Source organism: Candoia aspera, chromosome 9 (assembly GCF_035149785.1).
Source record: "Candoia aspera isolate rCanAsp1 chromosome 9, rCanAsp1.hap2, whole genome shotgun sequence".
Classification (NCBI taxonomy): Eukaryota; Metazoa; Chordata; class Lepidosauria; order Squamata; family Boidae; genus Candoia; species Candoia aspera.
The window spans coordinates 25790490-25813365 of NC_086161.1; the positions used below are offsets into that span (position 1 = coordinate 25790490).

A 22876-nucleotide genomic window follows, 5' to 3' on the forward strand; every position below is an offset into this window, starting at 1 on the left:
TTTTAGCATTTAATATATGTGGCTGAAAGCTGCCAGGGGGAGGGGGAGAACTGCTGCTGCTGCTACCGCTGTGACAGCAACAGCGCCTGGAACCACTGTCTTTGGGGTGGGGTGAGGGGGCTGAGGGACCGCAACCCCCAGGCTGCTTTCTTCAGAGCAAAGCCTGTGAGAGACGATGGCATTTACAAGATCCCTGGTGCTGTTTTTAACAAGGCATTTGCTGCTGCTTGGTTTGAAAGAACTGACCTTTAAAACAGAATTAAACTGCTGTCCTTTCCTGTGATCTGTTGTGTGGAGAATGGGCAGCTATGGCGGCTTTGCTGGTTTGGATTAGAAGGTGGTGAGTGGGTGATGCTTGTTTGTGGGAGTATATCCTGCCCACTCCCCGACAGGCGCAGCCTCAAGGGTCTGTGAAGAGAAAGGTCTGAAGCCCTTCCTAAATTACGAAGGAAGGCAGCTTCTCTTTCCAATACCAATTTGCCCAGTGTACATGCAGAATGGTAGAATTTTTCTCCAAGGCACTTTGAAGGTGCCAGCATTAAATTGGCATCATGACTATGTTGCCAGTTGCTTTCTTTGGGAGTGTTAATTGTTGCTATCATTGGGGATTAGTGCACAGCTCATTTTCATGCGCATGGGTGAGTGCTTCCAGTGCCACCTTCTGGCTGTGAGCAAAGACCTCTTGTGCTCACAGGAGAGATGGTTTCACTTGGGCACATTTGGCCCATCCCCACCCTGCAGAAGCGAGTGGAGACAAGCTCTTTCCTTGCTCGCCTTGTGTTTTGTTTTCCTTTTCTGGAGCCCCAAGATATAACCCAGCATGAAATGCTGTGGCTGTTGCTGCTGGAGGCTCTTCTGTTTGGCCACTGCTTCTCCACTCACTCCCAGGGGTCCTAACAAACCCTCTCCTTCCTCCATCTGACTGGCTGTGCTGGTTCACCTGCTCTCGGCTTCCTCCTGGTTTGATTCTGCAGGCCAGCTGGTGGCTTCCCACTCCTTTTCTGAGCTTTGCAGAATGCTGCTTTCCCAAAAGGGGAATGACATGATGGATATGTGTTCATGTGCATGTATGAACAGTTGCATGCAGAGTTTGGACAGATTGTATGTTTCAGTGAATCCCTAGATGAACAGAAGCTGACACCACCTCTACGTGGTACCAAATTCGGACACCTTCCTGTTGATTCAGTGCTACTTTTATAAAATAAAATAAGAGCAAACAAGCATGTGGTGCCTGCAATGAGACCTGTGAATATTTCTGATCTAGAAGAGTTCTGTAGGAAAGATTGGGAAAAAATCCACAGGACTCTTCGTTGAAATAGGAAATGTTTGGAAGTATTATTCCTGCCAGAGGAGATATTGAAAAGGGGGCCAGACCTCTGCACCTGCCATAGTCATTGCTTTCTTATTTTGAAACGGTCAAGAGCTGCACCAAACTAGTAAGAGGGCATTCACACTTGCAGAAAGGTTGTGTTCACCTTTGCCCATGTAGAGGTTGTGCTTCCTTCTGTTCATTTACCGATTCACTGAAACATAAAATTTGATGGGGGAACCCTAAACTTTTGCCTGCAACTGACATGAAGGCTGAATTTAATAACAGCGCCCTTTGAAATCTCCTGAGTGTTGAAAGTATTGCTGTTGAGCCCTGACAGCATTGCACTTCTTCTCAGTGGTTTGACTTGGGCAAAGTAGCCTGAATGAGATGTGAGGGGTGAACGTACAGTAGCAGTCTAATTTTGCTTCAGAAGCTACCAGAGCTGCGTCAGAATATAACAGCTGTCTAGAGAGTAGACAGTACATATTAGAGTGAAAAGCAGTACAAGAGCAGTGGCATGTATTATATTTCTCACCCAAATGGAGGTATTGTGGGAATGAAATATGCCTTGACTGTACTAACAAGTACGTGAGAAATTGCCATTTCTACATGAGAGCTTTTCAACAACAGCAGGGAAGAAGTTACTACTCCTAACCCAGCTGAATTCAAAAACGTTGAGCAGGGATGAATGGGAGACTACCAAGGAATCCCACAGAGGTAGGCTAGCCTGGAAAGTCAAAAAAAGAGGTCAGAAGTCAGCAGGGGCAAACTGAGATTGTCACCAAGAAAAGTAGCCAAGTGAGTCTAGGAGAAACTGAAAAGAGACCTTAGGGAAGAAGTGCCCTGGGGCTTTCCAGCTATCTCCCCCTTCCCTTCTGTGTGTGGAAGAGGTTTACAAGCAGGGCAGGGATAGGGCAAGGTGGTAGCTCATTAAGGGCCAAAACAGCAATGAAGGAGCAGCCATATGTTTTGGGGCTTTTCTTCTGGCATTAAAAAAAAAAAACATTTCTCGTGAGAGAATCTCTCCCCTTTTCACCCAGCCCAGCTCAGTCAAGGCAACAGGGCCAGGCAGGGAAAAAAGGGTTTCAAATAGTTTCAAACTTCAGGGCTCGCTTGGGGTTGAGTTGAGTTTCATTCTGTATCAAAATGGAAAAGGTCCCTCACGGAAAACTCCATTGGGCTGAGAAGTGTTAAAAGAGATTTACTATCAAATACCTCATTTAGCAGTTTGCACAAGTCTGATCTGAAATGAAAATATTTGTGTAAATGCTTCAGAGACCTGTTAAAACCCTCGCTTGGGCTGTAAACAACTGTTTTGTGGTCCAGAACTGGTTTTTCTGTGCCAAGATATGCTGGTGTGAAAATGAAGTATTTAAGGTAAATTTCAGGTTGCATTTCTTGAAAGGGAGGCAAAGTTGACATGGAGGGGGCAGAAAACAGCAATAAGACTGTGGCCAAGTACAGTTCTGAACCCTAATCAAAGAGGCAACTTCCTCATAGAAGATCAGTTTATTTACAAACGTTGGATCCCAAACATCTGAGTTGTCAGGACCAGGTAACCATCGTTAACCATCTTTAAGGTGGTTTTGGTGCCCCTTTCCTCAACACAGAGAATCTTGGGAGCCTCCCACTTGGCAAGGGCTCCTGCTTCTTCACTATCTTTTCTTGGCCAAACTGGGGACCCTGTTGGTTTGGCCCCTCAGTGGGCGTGATTGAACTTGTGAAGAAGATGAGCCCCAGATTACAAAAAGGAATTTGAATAAATAAAAAGGTCGTATGTGTGAAGAATAAACTAACCCCAGATTTTCTGCTTCTGCTTCCAAACTGAATTTTTTAACTGAGCCCCGATCATTAAGCATCACTTGCAGGGTTGTTGTTGTTGCTGTCGTTGTTGTTGTTTTTCTATGTTCTGCTACCGCCCACCTCCCACATCTGGTGGTTGCATTTTGCACTAACTGACTGTTCAAATTGTTCATTGTTGAAAAGCAGCCTTAGCTTGGAAATAGGTCATGGGCAACCAAAGCCAGAATAGGTTGGTTATAGCTGGCATCTCAGCCCTGGCTGTTAAAGCTACCTGTGCCCCATGGAACCATTCAGATTCTCCAAGAAAGCAGTCAGCCCAGAAACATGCCAACGGCTGGATTGGATCAGCTTTCCCGTTAATAGGAGGGTCACCTTTCTCTGGATTAATTATCTCAGAGAATAGCCTCCCATAGCCAGGCAGAGACTGGCTTGCACCCTGAGCCCCTGCTTGTGTGCAGAACATTTTCTGGCTGGCTGCCTCTGGACTAAGGTGAGCCTTGCCAATGGCAGTGCTGGGCATTACATCAACTTTAAGTGCCAGTTAGGCTAAGTCAGGGCCAGCCCTGCCATTGGACAGAGAGGCTTCTCAGTTAGAGTGTCATGAAAGGACTCCCAATTCACCGGTCCATTAATGTGGTGGTGTTACTGGATTTTCAGAGCCAAAGCATCTTTATACCACCTTTATGCTATTTGTTAGCAGTGGGGGTTGTCTGCTCTCCACTGTATGCCTCAACCTATCTGGTCTTGGTTTGGCTAAATATTCACATTTGGTAAATATGAAACCAGCCTGTAAGACTTTAATAAAGGCCGTGTCTTTTTTTAAAAAATCAACCATGTCCTGTTATTGCACCACAGCCACTGCTTTGAAGATAGTTCTGGTAAGAAAAAGAGAGTTTCTCCTGGAACAGTGTGACGTGTGTGATCCCAGCAGCTTTTAACCCAGCCATTCAAACTTCTGAAAGAACTTGCTTGGGGTTTCTTGTTAATGAACACTTCTTACAGCATCCCCTGCTCTGAAGTTCAGCCAGAATAAGGCACCTAAATGTATGGAAGAAGGACAGCTCAGCCATCACGGCCTGTGTAAATCCCACATGGTCTCCTGGCCCCCCAACGTTGCTGCAAGTGAGGCAGATTCTGCTTATGCTGGCTTGATAACATTGGAGAAAAATCTGTTAAAAAAGAGCCTCGCCTCACAAGATTCCCCTTCCTTCTCAAGATGAGCCTCATTTTGTCTACTCAAGCAGGATCCAAGAGGAATTCAGTCTCTCGCACTTGATTCTGGTGGCTTTGGGGAAAGGGACCTGTTTGCCCTGACTCTCTAGCAAAGCAAGCTTTCCACTTTCCATTCCTGACTCTCAGCATTCGAAAGCTTTAAAATTTGACACACATTTTCAAATTTGGAACATCCCATCCTTCTTTATTAAGATCTAAATAGAGCAAACTTCTTTTTATTCAAGGCCATTTTGAACCAAAACAACATTCAGTGTTGCATTGCCAAGGTTTTAATTGTTTATCAAATAAATTAAAGAGAAGGGTTTGAAATAAAAATAGCAGCTTTAGAAAGGCAGACACTTTAAAAGCTGCAAGGTTAACCCAAAGCAATTCAGTTGAGTTGAGGCCATCTGATAATGCTGTGGACCATTGTTTTCTGAAGTGATACCTACTTTTGACAAGGTTTATTAATATTCTTTGTTATCTGTATACCTCAGTAATGAAAGCTTTTATATGTAGTAGATAATTTCTATTGATAGAGAAAACGATGTTTGGATATCAGGAGGTCTGTGGAAAAACATAAGGTTGGATTTTTTAAATTTAGCTGTTAATCCAGAAACTTTTTTGAAAAATCAGGAGATTTTATTCAAGCCAACAGACTATTTACAGAATTTAAACATGTAAGAGATAGAGGCAGACAGAGACAGAGATAGGTACATAGACACATACAGAGAGAAATATGTAATACAAATGGATTTTTTTCAAAAAAATGTATAAATTGTTAATATAATCGGAAATCAGAAACTGGAGATACAAAACTTTTGAAAAAGTTAGGGCAAGTGGATTGTAAGAGAGAAATATCAGAAGATGAATGGAATGAGTATGGGAAAACATGTTCCTAACATCTTCTCCATAAATTTACAGGAATCAGGCTGAAAGATTTTACAATAATAGTGGTCTACCCCAGATATTGGTACCGCTTTGGCGGGAAGGTAACGGCGTTCCGTGAGTCATGCTGGCCACATGACCCGGAAGTGTCTATGACAACGCCGGCTCCAAGGCTTTGAAACGGAGATGAGCACCGCCCCCTAGAGTCGGATTCGACTGGACTTTACGTCAAGGGAAACCTTTACCTTTACCTTTTACCCCAGATAAAATTTAATTTATAATTAAAGCAAACACAATTTGATGCTGGAGGGGCTGCCAGAACTAAATTACCTTTTTACCTATATACGGTGGTCATGCTCAAAGATAGCTATTTGGGGATAGGGTATGTCGGGAAATTGCATTCATTACCAATCAAAGCATAGAAAAAAGATCATTGTAGGCATTTGGTCATTATTTTCCAGTAAGAGTGTAAATTTGAAAAGCAATACCTCTATTAGATTTTTAATTAATGGCTGCTGGATTAGTAAACTATTGGAAAATTCTAGAATAGGCATCTAAGAAAAAATTGGTGTGATAAAGTATGGTCTATTGCTTTAATAGAAAAAATGAATATGTAAATTGAAATCACTTGAAGAAAATAAGGAAGAAAAATACTTTTACTACATGGTATGACTTTATAAAATACTTTAATAAGAAAACAGCAATCAGCCACCTACATCTCATCATGAAAAATTATGGAAGGTATAAATATTGTAAAAGACACACACAGCTGTAGCTTTGCTTTGTCTGGCATTCAAGTATTAATTTTAAGTTGTGAAAGATTACTGTTGGTGCTGCTTTTATATAGAGAGTATTTTTCTGGGGCCATGGAGACAAAAGCTGGGGCAGGAAAGCTTGCCAGGTCTCCTCTGGACACCCTTCCTTGGCATCTCCCTCCCCGGCAGCCCCTCTGGGTCTGTTCGCTGAGAGGTGCCATGGATGGGGGGCAGAGCAGAAGCGCCAGATGTTGCACAGTCTTCACTTGGTTGTGAAACAGTGGCCCGGCAGGGTCTAAGTTGCTTTTTCTTCTGCTTTTCCACAGACTGCAGGCCTCGTGATCTTCTGCGTGGGCGTTTATGCTGAAGTGGAAAGGCAGAAGCACCGGACGCTGGAGGGGCTTTTCCTCGCCCCAGCTGTCATTCTCATCCTCCTGGGCATCACGATCTTTGCTGTTTCTTTTATTGGCATGGTGGGCTCCCTCCGAGACAACCGGACGCTGCTGAAAACCGTAAGGCTCCTTTCGGCAACCTTTGCTTCTTTCTGTACTCTGTGCCTCCTTCCTGCACCTCAACTTAGCCATAAATGACAACTGATTGACAGTAGTCAGAACAGTCACAGCTTCTCCCCTCCTTCCCAGAAATCTTGGGAGCCGGAGTTTTGAGGCACTGGAAAAGGACTGCTGCCCCCTTTCTGTAGAGCTGCCTGAGCATGAACTCTGTGTTTAGATGCCACCCATCACATGCACAAGAAGCATCCTCATTGTGTCCTGTGATCTTAGCAGTTCTGAATTTCTTGAAACACCACATATCTGGGCTCGAAAACACATAAACTGCAGAACTAGGACCCAATTTTGAAAAAAGCACCATTCTTTGATGAACAGTTCCCAATAAAATTCACCTTATGATGTTTGTCTTCACAGCTGCAAAGACTGCTCGAAAGCCCTAAATAAAATCCCACTTCCAAATGCTGAGCCACGTAAGGTTTCTGGGGCTCTTTGGTGCCCTGTAGGGTTTTCCTTCCCACTCTCCCAAACCTGTCCTCTTTATAGACTATGGGGCTGGCAGCTTTTAGCTTTGCTTATGTGGAGCTGAGGTTGCAGGTAATTTGAGCAGAAAGCTTTAAAAGTGCTCCATGCGAGTGATTTATAATCTCATTTACACTTCCAGCTGGGTCTGTTTTGGGTCCCAGCCTGGAACACCTGTGGGGTCCTCCCATCCCTTCTGCAGTTCTAGGACCTGTAAGGCGTCCCAGAACAGCTGCTCCTCTTGATTTCTGCTGATGGCCAGGGAGTGGAGGGTGGTCCCTTTGATGCCTAAAGATGTGCCTTTTGCTCCTGTGTTCTCCTCAATACCAACTGCGCTTTGTGGCCCTTTAGGGACTCCTCTGTGGCAAAAGATCCCAGTCTAGTTCCAGAGCTTGTTCCAACAAGATCAAAACTTGTTGGAAAGAATGGAGGAGTTTCCTAATTTTGTGTATCATCTTATTTTCTTCACTGCAAGGGCAGACAGGAATCCACTTTACATGTCATCTTAAACTGGGTATGGGCAACTCCTTAGACCCCTCCGGGCCTCTGAATTTTTATACACAACTGCTGAAAATCTGCAACATAGCTTCCTACCATTTCAAGACAAGAACCACCTGAAAGCTGGGAGATAAGTCCCAAGTAGAGTAGATGTAAAAAAGATGAACTTTGCTTCTTCCTTGAAATAACAGGGGACCCCCAAATATGTCAGCCCTGACTACACATATAGCACGTTCCTGCCTATTTTGCACTATTGTTGTGGCCCCGGGCCCTCAAGAAAAAGGAATGTGTGGCCCTGGCGACCAAAAGGTTGCCCAAATCTGCCCAAGATTTGGTCAGTGTGAACCCCTGCTAGCTCCATGTATAGCCCTCTCCCCAGCAGTGTGCTTGTTTGTGGCAAATTTAGATTTTAGAAGATTGTCAGACTCAAGTGAGTCTTAACCAGAACAAGGTGGAGATCATAGCTGTGAGAAACCCTCAACCAAGCCATGGCTATGTTTCCCGGTCACTTCTGCCATACACTGTCTTTGGATAAACCGCACACAGGCAGTTGGCTTGCTATTATCAGGGAGTGCAAGTAGGGCCCTTTGCAGGAGCCAAGGCTGTCTGATGTGATCGGTGGGCTGTGTGTGTGTGCTAGTAGAGCCCGAAACATGCAGTTAAATTGCCCACAAGAGAAATGCCTCTAAAGGTTTCTCAGCAGCTCTCCTTCAGTGCCCTCAGAAAGGCCATTGGATATATTTTTCATTCCTCCCTTTGCTTTTTTCTACAAGTTTTGATTTTTTGGAACAACCTCTGGAATTGGCTTTTATCTGAGAATAGCAGAGAATATCCTCTTAATTTAACAAGCATTTGTCAAAATCAGGACTATAGGATTTGTATTCCGTATGGTATGCAGAACTCTGAATGAAAGAGCCTCTGAAAAGAAGCCGTAGCTGAGAGCCGTCATATTTTTCCTCTGACTATTTGAAATCAATTCCAACTCAGGGGGATCAGAGCCAAGGAGGGAGGCAGGATAAAATAAGATTCAGCCCCATCTCTTATCATTATGATGCTACTCTGCTGCCCACTGGGCTCCCCTTCCCCCTGAATCCTGAAAAATATCTTGGGGAGGGTCCTTTGAAAATGTGAGAAACTGTGGAGGACGTAGCCAAAACAGTCTTCTTTTCACCAGTATTGAACCAGTGTTATCTAAGAGAAGGAATTTGCCCAGGTTGGAGGTTGAACCTGAGCCCCAGACTAAAATCCCTGTATTTGGTGTCACAGTAGAGCATCCGTTTCACTATGTTCATTTCTCCAGAGCCAGCTTCTCCTGCATCCCCTTCTCTCCTAAGCTACCACCTATATTCACCCCCCACCCCATCATGGTGGATCATCCAGGACCATCCCACCTATCCTGTCTCTCTCTACCAAGCAGGTACCCAACAGTCCTTCCATTGTTCATGGAGTATCTCTCTTCTCGTCCCTTAGACACCCCCCCTTGCTCCCCAGCAGCCCCCTCACTGGCTCTGCGTTATACTCCCCCAGTCCTGCCAGTGGCTCCCATCAGCCCATCACTCTCCATTATTCCATGCCCCTCATTATTCTCTGTAGCTCTTCTGAAGCAGCTGCCCTCAGCTCCCCCACACGCTATTCCTTAAAAGGCATTTATAGTGCACAGCTGAGCATGCTGGGAAACACGGTGCGGGCCTCCGATGCTCGCTAATTTCATTTTGCAAGGAGGTCGCCGATGAGCACAAGGCTAAACTGGGCCGGTTGACGTGGAGGTGCTAGATACTTTGTCAGCTTTCCCATCACTGAACTTCAAAGAACAACAAAGGTGGGAGTCTTGGAAATGCCCAGGAGGTTTTTGTTGGTGATGTAAGGCACCATTTGGGAGAACACTGAGGGAGAACATTTGGGAGCAGAAAATTCTGCTGTTAGCAGAAGGCAACTAACCACAATGTTGACCTGCTCTATTTTAGTCATTTCTCAACAGATGTGTTTGGAATTTGGTGGTTCTGTGTCCTAGAATCTAAATCTTCCATAGAGAATGTCTGGATAAATGTGCTGGAACTGATAAACATTCAGAACAGCTCCTTTGTTCATTATCTTGAATTTCATGTAGAATACCACTGAGAAACTATAGTAAAATTCAAAACCAGCCTTTTAAAACCTATAAAATCCAGTCACAAACATTACCATTGGAATGGTGTATCCACAATAAAGTTTTCCCTCTCTATATTTGCTTCAAAATGGGGCTAGAGTCTCACTGCCACCAGCCATTTTGGGCCACGCACTGATTCTTCCACCTCTCCAGGTGATGTTTCCCTGAGGTAGGTTAGTGGGATCCCCCTGAGCTGGGCAAGGAGCAGGTCGCATTGGCTCACCCGATCATCGGGGCTTGCTTTCCAGTAAGGCCCAGAAGGGGATTCTGTCGGGGGAGAGACCAATGACAAAAGGAACGTGGTGGGCCGTCCTCTCCCCTTCTTGCCATGGAGTCACACGTTCACCGCTTTTGACCACATCTTGGCCTACTGCAGACACCCCAGAGGCCAGGGCTGGGCTGTTGGGGGCTGGGGGACAGGTGGTCTTTGAGTTGGGGGACAGGTACTGTGCTTCAAAAGGTAGGCAATGTCAGGAGAAAAAAAATGGGTGATGCTGGAAAGAAAACTAAATTCAGAAAATTAATGTAGGTTAATTTTCTCCTTTTCGGTCATGTGAAAATTGTAGTTCAGCGGCAACTGTAAGAAGTGGTCCTCCACAATTGGCAGACCGGATTTGGGTTTCCTGCTTTTCTTTGCTCTTCTTTATTATTCATGTATTGATCATGTAAAAAAAAAAAAAACTTGGTTTAAATACGTCAGGAGAAATGCAACATAACCCCCAGGGTAAAAGAATGTAAAAACAAATAACCACACAATAGTCAGTCATGTCTCCCAAATATCCCAGTTCTAACAGTTTGCAGAAGGCCAGGAAGGAGTGCTGCTGGCAAACGTCTGTGCCCTGCAGGTCTCGTTCCTCAGTGGAGAAGCCCTAAGCTGGGCAGGCATTGCCAGATGCGGGAGAGGCTCTGCCCTGCCGTGGGCCTCTCCCGTCTCTCTGAGCTCGGGGCCTGGCTGTCAGCCTGGAGGGTCTGCAGGGAGGGGCAGGGGGACCAGGGGGTGTGCAACAGGCGACCGAGAAGAATTGCACACCTCCCACCAACTCTGTTGCAAAGACAGAGAGGGCTACGTGATATTCTTCCAGTTATGTTGCATGACATTGGTTTTATTGAGAGAGAAACGGTCCCCCTCTAACTTGTCCTGTGCAGGGAGAATTTATCTGGTGTGCAAGATAAAATGGGACTATATAAAGTCTTGGGTGGCCTCAGGTGGATGATTTACTATATTCCATAACATGTTCTAGAGCAGGGCTCCCCAACCCCCGGGCCTTGGGCCGGTACCGGTCCGTGGCCTGTCAGGAACCGGGCCGCCCAGCAGGAGGCGAGCAGTGGGCGAGCGAGTGGATTTGCAGCCTGAGTGTTTGCAGCCGCTCCCCATTGCTCGCATCACCCCTGAGCTCCGCCTCCTGTCAGAGGAAGCAAGCCCATTGGCTGCTGTCTCCAAGCGGCGCGAAGAAAAAAGAACAAAAGGTCGGGAAAAAGAGGAAGCGCTTGAATCATCCCGAAACCACCCCCACCCCCTCGGTCCGTGGAAAAATTGTCTTCCACGAAACCAGTCCTGGGTGCCAAAAAGGTTGGGACCACTGCTCTAGAGCTTGAAAGAAGCAGCTTGCTCAAGGATAGGGTTACCAGGTATCTGAACAGGCAAAGGAAGACATGAATAATTGGAAAGGAGGACAGATAGGGGAAAGGAGGACACACTGTTTCACTTTCTTGGCATCCATGACAAAAATTACAGTGAAAAACTGCAAAAAAGAAAAAAATGTACTAAGGCCTGCATATGTATATGAAATTACTTTTTCCAGCATCAGAAAGGCTGGTTTTTTAATAGCAGAAATGTGCTAGAGCACAGAACTGGTCACTTTCAGGCAGCAGCAAGAGCCAGAGGGTACTAATTGACTAATTAAGGTCACAGGGTGGATTTGGGGATATAAGATGGCAGTTACTTGATAGAAAGAAGGGCAGAAGTCATAATTCTACATTTTCTTTCTTTTTTCACTTTTTTTTCTTATTTTCTGTTATTTTCTTTTTCTTCTTTTAATTTTTTTGTACTTTTATTGTATTAAAAATGCTAATAAAAATATTTTGAAAAAGAGAGAGAGAGCAGAGCTTGTTAAGTTGTCCTTAGCATTTATTAAGGAAGAGCTGCATCACGGGAAAAGCTGTTCAGGAAGAGATAAGCTTGTTAAATACTCAAAAAGCTGGACAAATCTGATTTTAAAGCTGTGCCTGCTGGAGGAAGGACATGAGGAGAAAAAAGAGGACAGGTCCTCCTCTTGCTGGGGAGGCTCACAGTTCCTAATGCAGGATGGGCCTGATTTGGCAGAGGGATGCTTGGCATCCCAAAAGAATCCTCCTTTTGTGCCAGCTACCAGGGAATACCTTCACAAACTTGGGTCTGCCTAATGGAGCGCCTGCTTGAGCAGAGGAATTGGGATCCCGTAGAGTGACTCATGAAGAATAACAAGCATGGCCAGAATAATGTCTCAAGAATATGCCACTTATGCAGGAGGCTAAAGCATGTTTCTATGGTACATTTTTGTTTTACTTTTAACTATGAAGGTGGTGCCTCTCTGTGTATCCATATGTGTGAATCAAAGTATGGAAGAAGTCAGAAAGTTCCCACTTGTTGCGTGGCCCTGCTGCTGCTGCAAGGAAAAATCATGCCAGTCTGCCTGCAGGGAGTCTTATGGATCACGTTTATCCTCTTTAACAGCTTTAGAACAGTTCTTTGCCCATCATGTCCAGCAGCAGGGAACTGGCAGTAGGGCAGGCTGAAACACCCTTCCCCATAACTCCTACTGGAACAGGTCTCTATCATGTCCGATTGCAGCTGCTGCCCCACCCCAGGCATTTGGGAGAACCAGCTAACTACTCTCGCCCTCACCCCCAAAAAGCCACATTGCTCCTGGCTTCCCTGAAAGCCTCCCCCGACCATTGTTCTCTCCTGCCTCTCTGTTTGAATTAGATGCCAGACAAAGACGGCGGCAGCTGGAAGAAAGCCACTGCTTTCCCCCCCATCAGGGTTCTTTGTCTGTTCTGCGTTCACACAGTCCCAAACACCTGGCTGTCTCCTGGGGCTTGTCTGCTTTGTGTAGCAAAGTGGAAGAACGTGTGAAAGAGGCCTTGGCAAGGCCAAGAAGAGCAGGGGCCCTCCAGAAGGCAGTTGAGGAAGAGGCATGGCTACGCAGCCTCCGCTTTCAAGGAGCCCCTTCAATGTGTTGGCTTCTTTGCAAGGGGGCTCCAGTGAAAGACCCCCTTCCCTGGCCTGGGAGGACAAAGACTGGTGGAAAAGGCTGAAGCAACTCACCCCACCTGCCCCCCTCCGGGCATGTTCCATTTTTGTGGCAGAAAAAGTTGGCGGATTAGAAGCTCTGTACTCGCTTTTTCTGTGAGTTTGCAAATTGCTACACAAGGTTTTTCTGCTGCTACCAGTATGGTAGAATTTAAAGTGCCTGGTACCTTCCCAATGTTTTGGTCTATAACTGCCAGCCAGAACAGTTTCCTTTGAAAGGGCGACTCTGTGGCATCTCCATGGGGAGCAGTGGAGGGCCCTTTGCTGCTTGCCCCTCACTTTTAGGCAGAAAGGCACATCGGTCTAACAGAGGGATCTTGGCAGACCTTTTTCCCAATGAGAAGCAGCTGGAGAAGTTGCCTTTGGGACCAAAAAGCAGCAAGGTGGTTTCAAAGCTCTTTGGTGCCCAGAAGCTGTACTTCCAGTAAGTCCCTTCCCTCCGCCACTTCTAACTGCAGCCTCTGACAGCTGCTTTACAACATCTGCCTGTCAGTCCTCTCTCTCTCTCTCTGCTTCTCATACACACACATGTATCGCTTTCTCTTTTTCCTTCCTTTTTTCTTTTGCTACTGTTTGATTTTCCTTTGTTGTTTTATTTAAGTTTTTTTAAAAGCTGCTTTTCTTTCCAAATGGAAACAAGTTGGTTTTTTAATGTACATTTTGTGCATAGAACAGTTTGCCCAATGAGTGTGATAGATAGAGAGACATAGAGACATAGAGACATAGAGATATAGAGATAGATATTGTCCTGATTACCAGGAAACACACTGAGACAATGACTTGGTCTCTAATATTTATTAGTAGTACTTAACAAGAATCCTAACAAACTGAGGAAGCGTGGGAAAAACCCAGCCATATAAACCCCAAGGGTTAAGGCGGTCCCGATCTGTGTCTCTTTGAATGGCTGAACAGTTCCTCAGTGCTACGCATGCGCTTGACAGTCTGGGTGGGAGCCCCCTGCTCGCCATCCTTACTCATGACAGATATATGGTGGTCCTTCAGGTTTGAAGAAGACACACTGTTGGGTAGTTCATGAGTGAACGCGGAGGCGGCTCTGCGGCCGCAGTCTGGAAGCACTGGAAGTCTATTGCTGTAGTAACTGTTGGTGGGATGGTTGTTAAAGTGCCACTCACGGTTTTCTATCAGTTGGTGGTGGTGCCTGTCTTCAAAGCCAGTGGGGGCTTCATGGCCCAGGGCTCGCCAGCAGGTTCTGTCAGCAGCCACAGCTTCTAGTTCCCGTGGCTGGTTATCTCAGTGGCGTAGGGTTTCCTTCACAGCGTCTTTGCAGCACTGGTGTGGTCAACCTCAAGGTCTCTTCCCAGACTCCAGCACACTATAGAGCAACTGGTGAGGCTTGCGGTGGTCATCCGTTCTGATCATGTGTCCCATCCACCACATCTGGGCTCTGTCATTCCATCAAGGAGTAGCCGAATCAACTTCACAGATTTCCTCAGGCATCCATTATGTCTCAGGATGATCCAGAGAGCCTCCCTGTTTTCAGTGTCAATTCTATTTATTTAATTTCTGTAGCCTCCCATCTCAATAAGTGACTCTGGGCGGCTTTGTCAGGTCAATGAAGACAGAGTGAAGAGGCTTGTTCAGCTCGATGCACCTCTCCTGGATGCGTCTCATGGCAAATGTCGTATCTGCCGTACTCCGCTCTGGCCGAAAGCCACATGGCGCCTCTGGGAGGTTCCTTTCCGACACAGTGACAAGCATGTTCAGGAGAACGCAGGCAAAGATCTTGCCTGCTATGGACAGCAGTGAGGTACCCCTGCAGTTTCCGCAGTCTGATTTGCTTCCCTTATTTTAAGAGAGAGCCACAATGAGGGCATCACGGAAGTCGTCAGGAATCTCCTCTTCCAAGATAACATAAGCATTTGCGTCTAGTGCTTTGTAGACCTCAGCAGAAATGCTGTCCTGCCCTGTTCTTTTATTTGAGTTCACCTGTGAGATCGCTTTCTTGATCTCATCAGTAGAGGGAGGCAGGTCCAGGGCATCCAAGACTGGAGCTGAGGAATCTGCTGTAAGATATCAGGATCAACTGTGGATGGCCTATTGAGTAGATTGGAAAAGTGTTCAGCCCAGGGGTTTTTCAGTCCTTCCTGGTCTTTGATCAGGCTTGACCCATCAGATGACAGCAAGGGGGAGCATCCTGATTTAGAAGGACCATAAACTGACCGTATGGAGCTGAAGAACTCTGGTGGCGTGCTGTCTGCCTAGCGTTCCACTGCTCAGCCTTTCTCTGCCACCACTCGTCCTGCATTTCTTGCACTTCCATCTGTACTTTGGACTGCAGGTGCTTAAGCTTGCCTTTCTTTGAGGTGGATGATGGATCATTCTGCCAGTCTGAATAGGCCTTGTTCTTGGCCTGGAGGGCTGCTGAAATGGTCTCATAGTTTTCATCAAACCATTCTTGATGCGCCCGGGTTTTCAGTCTGAGTACAATTGTTGCAGTCTGTATGATGACTTCTTTAAACTGCGTCCACTTTCCAGAGCAGGTTCCTACAAGTGGTAAATTGCTGGAGAGTTTTTCATAAAGAACATCTTGGAAGCATTGGACTTGGCCTGGGACTTGCAGTCTGCTGATGTTGAATGACTTTCTGACAGTCCTTGGTTGCTTACAATGTAAAGGGGCTGTGTGCAGCTCCACCAGAGGTGCTACCCCTCCCGGGACACCCCATACACCCTGAGTGTTATACAGTATACTACTAGTGTGATTAACACACCATCTGAACTATCTGGTGAAGGACAGAGTAAAAGAAGGAAGATCACCATTGCCACAATAGTCTTTGCACAGCTGGTGACGAGTGATACCAGCACAATTATTAAAGAGAGATTCAGGATGATCCTGGTAGTACTACCAATGCAATGATTCAGAAAGAATATCATTTTTAAGCCTGTGCTATCTTTCTAATCATTCTAATCTAATCAGTTTGCCAAAAATCTTTGCTGAAATATATCTGATGATGATGATGATGATGATGATGATGAGTCAACCACTTTCCCACAATCTATTAAGGAAGTTATCCAATCAAAAAATGAGATAAGGTTATTAACTTATCTTACGGGGCTGATTTCCTCAAGGAAAGGTAGAATACAAATCAAATAAATAAGACCTCGCAGAGAAAAAGTTGTGAACCAGACATGTTAGGGATTTCCTGGAAGGGCTGTGTTTGGCAAAGTCTGTGTCCTGAGTGAGGATGGCGAGCAGGGGGCTCCCATCCAGGCTGTAAAGCGCATGCATAGTACTGAGGAATTAGGCGGCCATTCAAAGAGACACAGATCGGGCCCGCCTTAGTCTTTGGGGTTTATATGTCTGGGTTTTCCCACGCTTCTTCAGTTTGTTAGGATTCTCTGTTATGTAGCAGTAATAAAACACTAGAGACCTATTCCTTGTCTCAGCGTGGTTCCTGGCTGTTAGGACATCAATCCTAACAAACTCCTACTCCCATCAAAAGAGGGAGGAACAAAGAATTTAAAGGGGAGACATTTGGAAATGTCTTCAGAAAACCAAGAAATTCGGCTCGCCATCCAACAATTGGCAGCAGCCCTGCAACAACACCAACAACAGGTAGATCTACAGGTCAACACATTACAAGCTGCCATGCTACAGCAGTTACAACAACCGGCTCTGATTAACCCACAACCGGCGCCAGCAGCAGCAGCAGCTCCGCCAGTAGTCTTGAGATCCCAGGGCAGTCTACCAGAGAAGTTTGGAGGAGAAGCAGGACAGTTGAGAACCTTTCTCACACAGTGCACAATGTTTTTCGACAGCAGACCGGCAGAGTTTCCCACAGACGGAACCAGAGTCACCTTCATCCTAAGTCTGCTAAAGGGACCAGCAGCCAAATGGACTATTCCCATGGTGGAGAACAACGACTCGATTCTCAACGACTACCAGAACTTTTTGGCAGGGTTCCGAGCACACTTTGACGACCCGATCAGAGAGGTCACTGCCAGCCAGGAAATTCGGAAGCTCAATCAAGGTAACAAGAGGGTGGGAATCTACATTGCTGATTTCAAGTTGTTAGCAGGAGATCTGGACTGGAATGAGAGTGCATTAAAAGACCAATTCAAACAGGAGCTGGATGAAGAAATTAAGAATGAATTAGTGCGCCAGGGAACACCAGCTAACCTAGAAGCCTTATATCAGTTGTCTGTGGTCATAGATGCCAGACTAGAAGAGCTCAGGCAGATGCAGCCGGGGAGAAACAGGGCCCTCAGAGCGCTTCCAGGATTTCCAGCTCTCTCCGTAGCATCCACTCACTCAGGACCAGAGAAGCCGATGCAGATCGGGGCGAGCAGGAGGCTTATTTCCGAGGCTGACAGGCAGAGAAGGAGAGAGAGAGCCCTCTGTTTTTACTGCGGAGCCCAGGGGCACATGATGAGAGCTTGCCCAGTGAGAAGCCAAGCAACTTCAGTAAGACCCCCAGGGCAAGCAGCTGAAACAAGAGCCATCTCCGCCTCTGCTTCCAACCAGGGAAACTCCGTCGGTCTCCCTCCACTGAGCTCAGCAGGGAGACCATCAATCAATTAAGGAGGGCTCATTCCGAGGATTCCAGGCAGTCCTTTTACTACTTACCAGTAATAATGGACGTCAACCCAGAGCACCAGGTCAAGCTAGAGGCCCTCGTGGATTCTGGAGCTTCAACCAATTTTATTGATGTGCAGACCGTACAGGACTTCAACATCCCGACCATAGAATTGCCATGTCCCATAGAAGTGGAGACCATTGATGGCCAGCCCCTCAAGGCAGGGCCGATTAGAAGGTTCACAGAACCGGTGCAACTGACAATGGGAGACCACACTGAGTGGATCCAGCTTTATGTTACTGCATCGCTTAATGTGCCTGTAATCCTAGGCACGCCTTGGCTGAGGATCCACAACCCGTTGCTGAACTGGACTACAGGAGCAATCTCCTTCCCAGCTAAGGAATGCCAGCACCACAAGATTCAAGCCGCTCCACGCTCTCCAGCAACCAACGCAGTCACGGAAGCAGGGGGGGTCCAGTTGCCAGCCAAGTATGCAGATTTCGCAGACGTTTTCAGCGAACAAGAGGCCACAGCACTACCCCCCACCATAGGGACTGTGATTGCACCATTGAGTTGATACCAGGAGCCAGGATTCCAGCAAGGAAACAATATCCCATGTCTCCCAAGGAACTAGCCACCTTAAAGGATTACTTGGACTCTAATCTCCAGAAGGGGTTCATCCGACCATCTACTTCCCCAGTGTCTGCTCCTACCTTCTTCGTACCAAAGAAGCCTGACCCGTTGGCACCTGCAAACCAGGAGACACCCATGAGAGTGGTCCACAATTTCAGTTTTTTAAATAAACAAAAAAAGAAACTTACCCGTTGCCCCTAATATCTGATCTGCTGGATCGCTTACAGAAAGCACGCATTTTTACCAGGTTGGATCTCAGGAATGCGTACAATCTGATCCAGATAAAAGAGGGGCACGAATATCTAACTGCCTTCGACACCAGGTTTGGTAAATTTGAGTACCTTGTTTTGCCCTTTGGCTTGTCTAATGCAGGAGCCATATTTTCCCGATTTATGAATCAAATTTTCTCTGATTTACTAGATAAGTATCTGGTCATTTATCTAGATGACATATTAATTTTCTCTGAGGATGCTACAACTCATGTAACCCATGTACGTAATGTCTTACAAAGACTGAGAGAGAACAAGCTATTCAACAGAAGGCATATCCATGGATCCTTCTAAGGTCCAGGCAATTCTCTCTCGGCCACCTCCCCGAAATGTTAAAGAAGTACAAAGATATCTAGGATTTTGCAATTTCTACAGGCGGTTCATAAAAAACTTTAGTGACAGGGCTAGACCCCTCACACAGCTTTTGAAGAAAGGATCAAAATTCATTTGGGGGGAGAGAGAGCAAGCAGCCTTCCAAGAATTTAAGCAACGCTTTGCATCCCAGCTGCTGTTAAGACACCCTGATCCCACGAAGCAATTCATCATGCATTCAGATGCTTCCGATATTGCCATTGGGGCGGTGTTATTGCAATATACAAACAAAACCGAGAATACATTGCTTCTGTGTGCCTTTTTTTCACGCATGCTCTCACCAGCAGAGAGAAACTATGATGTTTTTAACAGAGAGTTGCTGGCAATTAAAGCAGCATTCCAAGAGTGGAGGCACTGGCTAGAAGGTGCAGCCTTTCCTGTGAAAGTTTGCACCGATCACAAGAATTTACAGCTTCTACAAAACACCAGATCCCTCACCCCACACCAAATCAGATGGAGCCAGTTTTTCTCCCGTTTCAATTTTGTGTTTTCTTATGTGCCCGGGGCGCAAAACTGCTTGGCAGATGCCCTGTCTCGATCCTTCCAGGCAACCCCCGCCACTCACCAGGAGGTACAGGCTACCATATTACAACCTCACAACTTTGATCAGTCTATGAGGGAGATTTTAGCAGCAGGCAGACAAGCAGAGGACCTATTTACAAGAGTCAGAGCTCAGCAGCAACAGGACTCGTATGCCAGGGCCAGGATGGATGACCTCCAGAGGGCCCCGCAAGACACTGCCCCCCCATTCAATGTGGAGGCAGGAATCCTCTGGCATAGTGGGCGATTATATATTCCCCCTTCATTGAGGGAAGAAGTACTGAGACTTTGCCATGACCACCAAACAGCAGGCCACGGAGGTGTTTTCAAAACTCTCCATAGAGCTCTGAGAGACTACTGGTGGCCTAAGATGGTTGCAGACATTAAGGGGTACGTTGCTTCTTGTCACACCTGCAGACGAGCCAAGCCTCTCCCAGGGAAGCCCACAGGACTCTTGCAACCCCTACCCACCCCCAGTAGGCCTTGGGATACGATCTCCATGGATTTCATCACTGATTTACCCCCGGTCCAGGGCCTGACTTCCATACTGGTGGTAGTGGACCTTTTCACAAAGATGGCACATTTTATTCCTTGCAAGGGCCTCCCATCTGCACCAGCCACAGCGCAGTTGTTCATAGACCACGTTTTTAGGTATAGAGGCAAGGTGAATCACTTGGTGAGTGACAGAGGCCCACAGTTCACTTCCAGGTTCTGGAGGGCCCTTTTCCAGTCATTAGGGGTCCAGATCCACCTGTCATCATCGCATCATCCTGCTAGTAACGGGCAAGCCGAGAAAATTAACCAATGGTTACAGCAGTATCTCAGGTGTTACACCACTTATCAGCAAGACAATTGGCCAGCCCTGCTCCCCATGGCAGAATTTACTTATAACAACTCTGTGCAATCCTCGACCAAGATGTCCCCTTTCCAGGCACTCTACGGGGTTAACCCTCAGGTATTGCCCACCTCCTCCCAGCAGGGAACTGTTCCAGCTGCGGCTGATTTTCTTAAAGAGCAACAAGCCGCACAGGAGTTGTTAAAGGAGCAGCTGAACAGGGCAAAGAGTGCTTACAAAAGAGCTGCAGATGCTCACAGACAAGAGGGGCCAGCGATTGCGGTAGGAGACAAAGTGTGGCTCTCTACCAAGTTTTTGAACTCTACCAGGCCCTCCAAGAGGTTGGACTCTAAGTTTGTGGGCCCTTTCACTGTGGCGCAGCAGATAAATCCAGTGGCTTATCGTTTACAGCTCCCAGCATCCATGAAAGTCCATCCAGTGTTTCACAGATCATTGCTAGCCAAAGACCCTCCCCCAAGTGCCTTATGATCGCAACTGCCCCCCCCACCTCCAGTAATTGTGGAGGGGGAGGAGGAATACGAAATTGAGGAAATTCTGGACTCTAGGAGGAGGGGAAGGGGCATCCAATATTTCATACACTGAAAAGGGTACCCTGAGGAGGAGCGCACGTGGAAGAATGCCAGAGATGTACATGCTCCAGCACTGGTTCATCAATTCCATCAGCTTTTCCCTCACAAACCCAAGCCTCGCACTCTACCAGAGATTCCTCACTTGGATGAGCAGGCAGAGGAATTCGTAAGTTTGCACCTTCCACCCCCGCCTGAAGCCTTGACTCCAGTTACAGAGGAGGGGGGGGGGCCCGCAGCCCTCCACCTCAGGCATGCATTTCCCAGGGGGGAGGGGGGACGACTCTTCTAATTATCTAGCTATTTTCCAGCAGTGGCCACCTGGGCCAGAAGCGTTATCAGACCTGGAGAGTAGCACTGATTTGTCCTTGGAGGAGTTTTCCTTTGAAGACTTTCCATCCTTGCCCAGTTCCCATGGGACCTTAGAAGCAGACGGCAAATCTGATCAAGACTCTGGAAGGAAGGGGGCTGAAATGGAATGGGAATCTGGAGGGGAGGGTGATGTCATGAATAAGGATGGCGAGCAGGGGGCTCCCATCCAGGCTGTAAAGCGCATGCGTAGTACTGAGGAATTAGGTAGCCATTCAAAGAGACACAGATCGGGCCTGCCTTAGTCTTTGAGGTTTATATGTCTGGGTTTTTCCCACGCTTCTTCAGTTTGTTAGGATTTTCTGTTATGCAGCAGTAATAAAACACTAGAGACCTATTCCTTGTCTCAGCGTGGTTCCTGGCTGTTAGGACAGTCTGCTTCCCGTCATACGTTCGTGTAAAGGCCTCATCACTACCAAGAGATGCCTCTTTGAAATTGTTTATTCGTTCAGTCGCTTCCGACTCTTCGTGACTTCATGGACCAGCCCATGCCAGAGCTTCCTGTCGGTCGCCAACAACCCCAGCTCCCCCAGGGATAAGTCCGTCACCTCTAGAATATCATCCATCCTCCTTGCCCTTGGTCGGCCCCTCTTCCTTTTGCCCTCCACCCTCCCTAGCATCAGCATCTTCTCCAGGGTGTCCTGTCTTCTCATTCTGTGGCCAAAGTATTTCAGTTTTGCCTTTAATATCATTGCCTCAAGTGAGCAGTCTGGCTTAATTTCCTGGAGGATGGACTGGTTTGATCTTCTGGCAGTCCGAGGCACTCTCAGAATTTTCCTCCAACACCACAGTTCAAAAGCATCGATCTTCCTTCGCTCAGCCTTCCTTATGGTCCAGCTCTCGCAGCCATATGTTACTACGGGGAACACCATTGCTTTAACTATGCGGACCTTTGTTGTCAGTGTGATGTCTCTGCTCTTAACTATTTTATCGAGATTGGTCATTGCTCTTCTCCCAAGGATTAAGCGCCTTCTGATTTCCTGACTGCAGTCAGCATCTGCAGTAATCTTCGCACTTAGAAATACAAAGTCTTTCACTGCCTCTACGTTTTCTCCCTCTATTTGCCAGTTATCAATCAAGCTGGTTGCCATAATCTTGGTTTTTTTGAGGTTTAGCTGCAAGCCAGCTTTTGCACTTTCTTCTTTCACCTTCATCATAAGGCTCCTCAGTTCCTCTTCGCTTTCAGCCATCAAAGTGGTACCATCTGCATATCTGAGATTGTTAATGTTTCTTCCAGTGATTTTAACTCCAGCCTTGGATTCCTCAAGCCCAGCACGTCGCATGATGTGTTCTGTGTACAAGTTGAATAGGTAGGGTGAGAGTATAGAACCCCGCTGTACTCCTTTCCCAATCTTAAACCAGTCCGTGGTTCCATGGTCTGTTCTTACTGTTGCTACTTGGTCGTTACACAGATTCCTCAGGAGGCAGACAAGATGACTTGGTATCCCCATACTGCTAAGAACTTGCCACAATTTGTTATGGTCCACACAGTCAAAGGCTCTAGAATAGTCAATGAAACAGAAATAGATGTTTTTCGGAAACTCCCTGGCTTTTTCCATTATCCAGCAGATATTGCCATTTGGTCCCTAGTTCCTCTGCCTTTTCTAAACCCAGCTTGTACATCTAGCAATTCAGATTGCCCTGAATTTGAATTGAGATCTTTCTATCATTTTTTGGATTGTATCCAAGCACTGCTTTAGCCACTTCACTATTAATTATGAAGGCTACTCCATTTCTTCTGTGGTCCTCTTGTCCACAGTAGTAGATCTGGTGGTCATTTGATGTGAAGTGGCCCATTCCAG

At 46.6% G+C, this 22876-nt stretch overlaps 1 protein-coding gene across 3 annotated transcripts in view; it reads left to right on the plus strand.

Moving 5' to 3' along the window:
* Positions 1 to 22876, plus strand: part of LOC134502704 (tetraspanin-15-like) — a 109349-nt gene that overhangs the window by 11685 nt on the left and 74788 nt on the right. For all 3 annotated transcript variants that reach the window (XM_063311169.1, XM_063311170.1, XM_063311172.1), the window contains exon 2: positions 6297 to 6482. In XM_063311169.1, the coding sequence (XP_063167239.1) occupies positions 6297 to 6482 (186 nt within the window). The remainder of the gene's footprint in view (positions 1 to 6296; positions 6483 to 22876) is intronic.